This window comes from Bactrocera dorsalis, chromosome 1 (genome assembly GCF_023373825.1).
Source record: "Bactrocera dorsalis isolate Fly_Bdor chromosome 1, ASM2337382v1, whole genome shotgun sequence".
Classification (NCBI taxonomy): Eukaryota; Metazoa; Arthropoda; class Insecta; order Diptera; family Tephritidae; genus Bactrocera; species Bactrocera dorsalis.
The window spans coordinates 84,937,876-84,948,239 of NC_064303.1; the positions used below are offsets into that span (position 1 = coordinate 84,937,876).

Below are 10,364 nucleotides of genomic sequence, written 5' to 3' on the forward strand. Positions count from 1 at the left end.
ATCTGGTATAACTTTACCCGTATTAACTAATTTATTATTAAACTATGAATGCTTGGTTTCAATAATTTTGATATATAAAAGTTACACAATGTCATATCTAATTCAATATATCATATCATAAAACGGGTATATTAAGTTTTCCACCCAAGGAAACGCCGGGGAAGTATAAAGTAAAGGATGATCTAAGTAGCAGTACTTTCTTCAATAGCCTTTTTTGTCGTATTACTTTTGTTCAATATTGTTTGGCATTTCATCATGGAAAGACTTACTTCTGAACAACGTTTACAAATAGTAAAACTCTGCTACGTCCATTTCCATTTAGTAAATAATGTATTTCGCGCGCATCGCTCAAGTTATGGTCAACTTAATCGGCCTACGCACTATTCTAAACATCACCACCCATTTTGAAACCAATATTCACTATAGTATTTGTCCTAGTAGACCAAGTCGAGCACGCAGTGAAGAAAATATAGCAGTCGTAGCTAAGACTGTACAGAAAAGTCGTGGAAAGTCTATTCGGCACCGTTCGCAGCAACTCGTCGAGATCTTAAATTGAAAGCCTACAAAATACAGTGCAAGAACTGAAGCCGCTCGACCTTCCCAAGCGATATCGCTTCGCTCTGTGGGATCTTGAAAAGTTCCAAGAAGATTCTACGTTTTCGAGCTAAATTTTGTTCAGCGATGAGGCCATTTCCAGCTGAATAGGTATGTAAATATGCAAAATTGCGTCATTTGGGACGAAGAGTAAACTGAAGAGATTCAAGAGCAATAATTAGGAAAAATAAAGGTTTGATTTGGTCATTGGTGAATATTTCTTCAAAGGTAATGCCAGTGAGAACGTAACCGTCAAAGGCGACCGTTATCGCGAAAACCGAGTATTTGATGGCTGAAATTGAAGCTCATGATCTCGGCAACATTTGATTTCAACAAGGCAGCTACACCTCACATACATCACATCAATCAATGGATTTATTGAGAGAACAATTCGGTGTTCACGTTTGGGCCGGTAGATTGGACTCCAAGATCGCATGATATCACACTATTAGACTTTTTCCTAAATTCTACGCGGACAATCCTGCTTCGATTCTGGCCATGGAGTAAAACATCATGCGTGTCATTCGCCAGTTACCAGTCGACATGCTCGAACGAGTCCCAAAAAACTGGGTTCAAGGGGTGGACTATCTGAAAAGTAGACAGAATGTAGGGAACTTCGAAATGGGAGGTCCACTAATAGTACATAGGGTTTGTTTGGAAAGTAATAGGACTGAGTCGATTTGAAAATTTTTATTGAACAAATCGTTGAAATTCTTTAAAAACTTTCAAAATAGACTTCTTCTGCGTCGATGCAGCGCTGCCAGCGCGATTTTCAAGCATTGAAGGCGTCATAGCGGCATTCTCCGACCTCGAGAGCCGAGGTACAAGCTGCTTGGATTCGCTCTGTCGTCTCAAGGTGCTTGCTTTTCATCGGCCTTTTTAGTCAAGGAAACTCGACACAGGTGTCTTGTCAAATGTGATTACGTTATTCAAAAATTGGGGGTCACTTTCACACATGTTCAAATTTTCTTGGCACACTTATACTCGCCGCAATTTCTGGTCGTCAGTGAGCACTTTTGTGACCAACTTCGCGCACACCTTTGCATATTCAAGTAATCCTTCACAATGTCATGAACCACAGATTTTAATAAATTTAATATCTAGGCAATTAAACCAATACTTCGCCGAAGGTCTGAGTTCAAAACTTTGCGAGTCACATTGTCGGTGGCTGTAGAGGTCGCAGGTCGCCCAGCACGGTCTTCATCAGCAACCTCTTCCCGGCCCTCCAAAAAGTTCTGGTGCCACCGAAACACATCACTTCTTGACAAAGAAACATCTGAGTAAGCCCGCTTGAGCTTATTAAAGGTCTCTGTCACAGATTACCTCTGCTCTAACGAACGCTGCATTTTCGGCTTGCACCACTCACAGAAACATGTCTTCCTGACACTCTAGGTGCTCGAAGACAACTGGCCAGCCAATTAAGATTATTTGACTTAATGTCCTCTGTTTTTCCAAAATATTTACTACTTATTTTAAAACTTAAAGAATTTCTTAAAAAAACTGTTCACTAGTAAACTGAGTAACTTATGTGGACGAAAAATGTCCGAATATTTTTCTCTGCCACAAAATCTAACTCATTTTACATAGGAGTAGTTATATCCATTTAACTATCTGACTTTATTATACTTATAAATGATTTGGTTCCCTCTCTCCCTTTTGACTACGGAATCCACAAATCGTTTGCAGTTTAGAATATTTATATGCAATAATAGTTCATCAAAAAATATAGAAACGTACATTTCCAAATCACTTAAATCTTTTAAACCAATTCACAAAAGCACTTACCCCAGCAGCACACACAAACTTTTGAATTGTTGAGTAAACTGCACTCACTGAGCATGTTCCACTGCTTTTTGTTTCTTGCAGTACTTTCACTCCTGTTCGTGCTGTATAACCGCAAACGCAAGACAACGAAGAAGAAACGTGCCGGCCCGGAAAAGGACGTACGTGAGACTGTTATCAGTTATGACGATGAAGGTGGCGGCGAAGACGACATGACAGCATTCGACATAACACCACTGCAAATACCCATTGGCGCCGGCGGTAATATGCCACCAGATATTGCCACCTGCAAGATGCCAATAATATGTGAGTAGAGATTGTGGCAGGAAATTCAATACACTGTATCATTGTAGTTATGAGTAAATGTGCTTGCAACCACGCCACAGATGCAGCTAAAATAAGAGCACGTAAAATATTATCGGATTACGCAATGATAGAATAAGTTAATCTAGTACATAGGTATTTTTGTTTATGTATCCGAAAATATGTGCCATTACATAACTCAATTTTGGATCAATACTAATACATACCCGCTACTCTCTGTAATTAACAGATCCCGTTATGACACTATTGCCCGGCCAAGAAGTGAATGTCGGCTTCCTGATGGAGGAGCGCAAGAAACGCTTCGACAAGGACCCGAATGCGCCACCGTTCGACGACCTGCGCAACTTCACCTTCGAGGGCAGCGGTAGCATAGCCGAGTCGCTGAGCTCTTTGGCCTCAGGTGCGTACCGGCACACTCCGACGACCGTCGCCACCACTTCATTCATGCACTGTAATTTTTGCTAATGTTGTTATTGCAATTAAAAGCAATAAAACAACAAATCTATATATTTTGTCGCGTCACCTACTTACTCGTATTTTCTTGCAGGCACCGACGATGAGAATCAAGACTACAACTATTTGACGGGCTGGGGGCCGCGCTTCAATGCGCTCGCCGCAATGTATGTGCATCACGACCGCACGAAGCTAACGCGCGTAGTGGCGACAAACGAAGTGGCTATAACTTCAGCTGCAGCGGCTATAAAGGCAAGCACGACACCCAATATGCTGGCCGTATCGACGGGCATGGTTGTGGGTAGCAATTCGGGCATGTTGACAAAAACGACAGCCGCAGTAATTGAAGAAGAAGATGAAGATGAGGAGGACGAGGATGAGGAGGAGGGCAACGTGGCGTTATAAAATAAGGCAATGCAGACATCCGCAGATCATGGGCGATGCGTACGTACAAGTCGCAGCAACTAGCAGACACACAAGCCTACATCAAAAATTTCACTCGAATCAAAGGCAACTCAACAAAATATGCCTTTGCTACAAGATCTCTTCCAACAGATGCTTGTGGGGACGCCTTCGTAGCTGCTTACGGTAATGTGCGAGTATGTGCTCGTTCGTATGTGTTCGCTACGAACCGTATGGGGTAATTAAGGTCAAAGCAAAGGAAATGTATACAACTAGTGTGAGTGAAGTTTCGGCTTGTGCTCATTAGCTCCGCATAAAATCAAAGAAACAATCAAGCAAAGGAACTGAAAGAGAATGCTGTTAAAAAAGATTTGCAAGGAATTTAAAATACATTTGAAAGAAAAAAGCTGCTTTTGGCAGACTACACTGCGATTCACAGGCATTTAAGGCAGCATTTTCTTCGCTTGACTTGAAATAGCACACCTTATGCGAGAGACGACTGAGGAGAGGTCGAAAACGATAAATCGGCGTTAATTATGTATCGTCAAAAAGATATATACGTATCCATGTGTGCAAAGGGAAATGTGAAAGTCGCCAACTCAATTGTAAAATAGTTTGTAAATATTTTGAATGAAAACCGAACTAATAATAATGATAATGTTAAACTAATATTAAAAAAAATGGTAAGCATTGATGTAATTTTAAATTCCAATAAATTACAAATACAAATAAGCGTGTGTAGGGGTGGTAGCATAGTGCGAACGACTACTAGTATAGTTAAATCAAATTTAACTTAATTTTATGCTAAGCAAGTAGTTATACGATACCTACATGAATAAAAATCAAATCAAACTGTTTAAATAAATAATTTAGTGATAAAAAATAAAAGAATAATAAAAATAATAGATAATAGATATTACACTATGCTGACATATAATAAAATAATTATAGTTAATATCTAAAAAAGTGAAAACGAAATATTTCTGCATTTATTAGAACAAGCATAAACATTAATTTATTAAAAAAAAAGAATGTAAAACTAAAAATAAAAAAAACATTAAATTTACTTATATATAATACAATATGTAACAGTGAAATCAAAATGGAATTAATGAACACTAAAATAAATTTAGTTATTGAATTGTTAGTTAGCAATAAGGATATTGATTTTTTAATAATAACGATAAAATGGTAATTCAAAAATATAAACAAACAAAAAAGAAACAAAAACAACATTTGCATTTAATTTCGCTTAATGTCACATAGACGCATTTAGGCGCATTTAAGCGCAAAAACAGGTAAGCATTGCAAAGCACACAACCACACAAAGCGCCAAAAGCAGAAAAATACAAAAGCAAAAAAGATGTTAGCCAAAGCCATCACATCAGCACGTCATCAGGAATTAGTTCCAGTTGTTGCCTGCTATTTTGTGTGCTGCTTGCTGCCTCTTTTGCTTTAGCTTTATTTGCCTTCATGCCTATTGCCTTTTCTTGTGCTTAATGATCCTTTGAGGCGAGCACCGTAAGCGCCATCACAACACAGTTCCAACTAATCAGCCAATCGCCCAGTGCGCTGCCAGTCGAATGTCACATAAAATGTCACTCAAACGTGAAAAGGCACGAGCCAGTGTCGACTGGGTGAGAACGGAAACTGCCGGCGCGTAAAAAGGAAAGTTACGGCAAAGGCAACAGAAAGCAGAACTGCAAAAATTAAAGTCCTTTTCAGTACTAAGCATGTTTATTATTTTAAAAAAATTCCGCTTTAAGCGTGAAATATTTATTTCTTGCACATAACTAAACTTTAGACCAACTTACTAGTTTGCGAACATTTTACTTTAGAAAGATTACAAAATACTTGTATAATGTAGAACAGTTTGCTTTTCGGATTCCTCTGCCTACCTACTTGATTCTGCTTTATATATTGCTATTCACTTCCGCAAAAATTTGTTTCCATATTTTTAGATTTCCACAGGCTATATTAAATTTACAGTGAAATGTATAACACTCAGAAGGAAAGGGGGTCTCTGACCCTATAAAATATGTATGTTGTAAATTATCAACATGATGAGCTGAGTCGATTTAGTCATGTAAGTCTGTTTGCCTGCATATACGGGAACTAGTCCTTCAGTTTTGGAGATTTTGATCTGAAATTTCGCAGGGGTCCTTTTCTTCAAGAAAGCTACTTCTGTTTTGATGACATATTTTCACGAAATTCGAACGGTACAATCTCAGCAGAAATTTTTCAGATCAGAGACTGTAGCATATAGCTTCCATACAAACTGATAAAATCGATCAAAATGAAGATGGAGATCTTTTTGCCCTCCTATGTTATAACAAATGCACCTGCGAAGGATCTTAAAACTTCAGTGCAACCTTTTTCTTGTATTTTACGTTCCCTTGTTGTTTAGATATGGCATAATTCAAAAACATACATATGCCTGTGCTATTCTTACAATAACCCTTAAGTTGGCAATATATTGATCCTGGGCCTAATTTGCACTTCAGTCCATTGGACGGTTGACTCTGTAGTTGAATGTCTTGTATCAACACAGTAAAAATTCCGAGATATTTTACTTTTATTCTGATAAAAGGACGGACGGACAGACAGACATCCGGATCCGGACTCGACTTGTCATTCTGATCTTTCATGTATGTATATATAATATAACTATAACATTCTAATATTATATATGTATATTCATTATTGGATAATATTCGACTGAATAGACCACGTCCAAAACGCAGTGAAGAAAAGATAGCAGCCGTAGCTGAGCATGTACACGAAGACTGTGGAGAGTCGGTTCTGCGCCGTTCGCTCCAACTCGAACTGACGTATGGAACGACTTGACGCATTTTACGTCGAGATCTTAATTGAAAGTGTACAAAATACAGGTTGTACAAGAACTGAGGCCGCTCTATCTTTCCAAGGTACATCGCTTTTCTCTTGAAAATTTCCAAACCGACGTTTTTGAACCAAATTTTGTTCAGCGATGAGACCGATTTCTGAATGGGTATGTAACCAAGTTAAAGTGAAGAGATTCAAAAACTATCATATCATCCAGAAAAACCAATGTTTTGGTGTGATATTTTTTTCAAAACTTATTCCGGAGAGAACCAAACCGTCAATGGAGATCCTTATTGCGCCATGATAACTGGCTATTTGATGCCTGAAATTGAAACTCGTGATCACGGCGACATTTGGTTTTAAGAAGACGGCGTCACCTCGCATCAATTAATGAATTTATTGAGAGAGCACTTCGGTGAGAAAATAGTTTGACATTTTGGGTCGGTTGATTGGCCACTAAAATCTCGTGATATTTTTTTCTATGGGGATACGTAAAGTCTATGGGGACAATCTCGCTTCAATTCAGGCCTTGGAGCTAAACATCGCGCGTATTATTCGCCAGTTAGCAGTCGAAATACTCGAACAAGTCATCAAAAATTGGACACTATGGACCATCTGAGATGTAACTCCGTCAACATTTGAAAGAACTAATCTTCAAAAAATTAATGCCAAATAATGTTTTTTCGAATGATAATAAACATTCCCAAGTACATTTTAATTTTCTGTATTTTTTCATTAAAAACGTAGGAACCCTCGAAATAGATCACAACCTTGTAGCAACAAGTTGCAAGAGTATCTTATAAAAATTTGCCAAATCGAACAATAACCAGTTACCGGAAATGTGGACCCTACAGCTTATGGCAGATTTTTTGTCGAAAATATAGGTCAATGTGTGAAATATTAATTGATATTAGGAGAGAATCATTTCCTAATATAAGGTCTCACTATATTTAATTTAGCCTCCTCAGTTAAGGTTATTTCAGGTATATTTCATTTGAGGACGATTTTAATATAATTTGCGCTAACGGGAAATCAAATATAGTTATTAAACTAAATGATGATATATCTTAATAAAAATATCAATCTCGATTGTAGTTCATTCACAATTTCGTCGACTAATGAATGTTTATTCTTTCGCAAAATTGTTTGATACTAGGTTATGCCAACACCTGAATAATTCCCAAGCTTTGGTCCTTACAAGTTACAAAAGTATGAAACGAACTTAGCCCTTCCTTATTTGTTTAATATAAAATTTTGACAGCATTTGGAATAACTTCGCTGTTGTTCGATTGCAGCCAAACTAATCCCTTCCTTACTTGTTCGATGTAATAATACTTAGAATCGGTACTCGTATTGGTGATAATGGATCCGTCATACAAAAAAGTATTTAAATTTTGAATCCTCGGTTGTGATGTTGATGAAATTAATATTCAGATAATATGTATATAATTCTATGAATACTTATACATATATACAATAGTGCAATAACATAATGGGGCATAATGAGCTTTGCTTATGTATATATTCCACATATACATATATACGAGTATATACACATTGTCAATAATGTTTTTAATTAATTTCAAATATTTAGTTTTTTCTGAGAAAAAGTAACAGCAAATCAATTCATTTAAAATCAGTGCAATATCAACTTAAAATGTGCATTGTTTAGTAGCCAAGAGGAATTAGTTTGTTTATCAATATTTCGGAAATTAAATTAACGCCGAATAAACCTACGCATCGGAAAACAGAGAAAAAAGGAAAAACAAAACGACTGCAAAAACAGCGAAGCCATTTGACCGTATTAACAAATATTTGCTAATAAATAGATATTTGCACATAAAATACATACATTTTTATTTATACTATAATTCAATCTGATTGAAGGCTGATCCAACAACACAAATATAAGCGAACATGCTAAATACTAGGGTTGGTATAAAATATCAATGGTAGAAAAGATATTTATTGATTTCCTTGTATTCGCTTATTTAAAGTGTAATTCTATAAGCAGTCTCTAGTCACTATTTCAGACATTTGAGCTAAAGTCTCAATTTATGACAAGTTACTATTCACTAAACAGTCTGTTGCGTTCTTCTTCTTCTTCTTTACTGGCGTAGACACCGCTTACGCGATTATAGCCGAGTCAACAACAGTTTCTTCTCTTCGCTACGTGGCGCCAATTGGATATTCCAAGCGAAGCTAGGTCCTTCTCCACTTGGTCCTTTCAACGGAGTGGAGTCTCTTGCGTTAGTCTCAAAATATTGACTCAAATTTGAGACCTGATAGTTAGCTGGTCGCAAAACTAAAAAGAACTCTTGTTCGCCATTTTGAATACACTGAATAGAGATCGGTTGGTTCCTTAATGAGAAACTATAAAGTTTTTAGTGATTTTCAAGATACGGATAGGCTGGATACTCTTTTACGTTATTAATTCTTTTGTTACATGGAGAGAAGATGTATAACATCTATTATTTGAGATATAAGTACTTTAATTTTAATTCATATCACCAAACCATCCCGTTTAATTTATTAAATATTTACAATACATATCACAGTTATCCCAATTGGAGTAAGGAGCGACTGAAAACAGTTCATCTCTATTGCAGTTGTTGGGTATCTTCTAAGGTCTGACTTGTCGAACGTTTCTTATTACATCATTCAGATATGTAGTCCCACCGTAGTAGAGGTAAATAAAAAAGTTAGATCGTGCAGAAAACTTACATCGCTGCTTGCCCTTAATCAGCCCAGTCTCGAACGGAGCTTACAGATACCTGCCGCCCTCCGTAATACGACAAGCTTACTTACATAGCGGAGAATATGTTTTCCTCTATACTCTTGGATCTAAAAATGAACTAAAGGTAAGACAAGTAAGAAACGGCTAAGTTGTGGGGCAACCGAACACTTTATACTCTTGTAACTTGCAAAGTCACCCCGAATTTCGAAAATCTTTATATTAAGTATATGAGGGCTAAGGGAAGTATTTCGTCCCCTAAAATGCAAAATAACGTATAATCAAAAAAATCGAAATAAAGTGCTTCATTGATTATGATTCACTGCTTCATAATGCATACATATAAATACATATGTCTAACATTTTAAGGTTCTGCAATCAGCAATCATTGCAATCATTTTCACAATAGAACAAAATAATACCACGTACTAAATTTTATCGAAATCAGTTGGACGAGTCTCGAGATATGGGGTTTCACCTAAAAGTGGGCGGCACCACACCCATCTTCTAATTTTCACATAGGCTTTCATAAAGCTTTTTCATACCATCTCGGTGGCAAAATTAAATGTCTCTGGCGTATTTAGTTATTGTTTTATCGCGCTTTTGGTAGTTTTTAACAGTACCGGAGTTACCCCGATTTCATTCATTTTCACACTGTCGGTAAAGGTTCTTGCAAGATTTGTATTTCGCAAATAGCCTTATAACAGCCAGTGCAAAGGTCTTAATCTAGGCCTACCTCCAGAAAACAACAACATCAGCCGGCAGCGGGAGCAAAGCCGAGTAAACAGAGTTTCGCTGCAAAGCATGAAGGTAAAACATATGTCAAAAGTGAAGTTCTTGGTAGTACATCTGCCAAAGAAAGGCGTATGTTTACTAAGGACTTCCAAGAATCCATTGATTTGTCGAAAGCTCTTTTACTCAACCCCAAACTTGAATCGCCAGAATCGGCTGCAAAAAGCCAAAAGTTAGCCTAGAAGGGGTAACGCCTACAAAATGGATCGCTGATGTGGCCCAGAACCGTATTATAACTAAATGCAGTTCTGGATAAGAACCATCGCGAAAGAAAAAGTCCCAGAGCCTCTTGAATGGCTACAACCCGACTACTTTAAGACGCTATGATACCCTTCAAATATAAAAAACGTTCCATATAAGAACTTGATTTTGTTCATTCAGTTTGTATGGCTGCTACACGCTATAGTAGTCCGGTCTAAAAAAGTTGTTCAGAGATTGT

The 10,364-nt window shown here is 37.2% G+C and overlaps 1 protein-coding gene across 4 annotated transcripts in view; it reads left to right on the forward strand.

Moving 5' to 3' along the window:
- Nucleotides 1–4,744, forward strand: part of LOC105223161 (putative neural-cadherin 2) — a 237,889-nt gene extending 233,145 nt beyond the window's left edge. For 2 of the 4 annotated variants that reach the window (XM_049461318.1, XM_049461333.1), the window contains 3 exons: nt 2,461–2,682; nt 2,930–3,100; nt 3,248–4,744. In XM_049461318.1, coding sequence (XP_049317275.1) covers nt 2,461–2,682; nt 2,930–3,100; nt 3,248–3,558 — 704 coding nt within the window. In that variant the 3' untranslated portion in view covers nt 3,559–4,744. Of the gene's footprint in view, nt 1–2,460; nt 2,683–2,929; nt 3,152–3,247 lie in introns of all 4 variants that reach the window. The other 2 variants (XM_049461315.1, XM_049461325.1) reach the window with 1 other exon arrangement.
- The last annotated feature ends 5,620 nt before the right edge of the window (nt 4,745–10,364 follow it).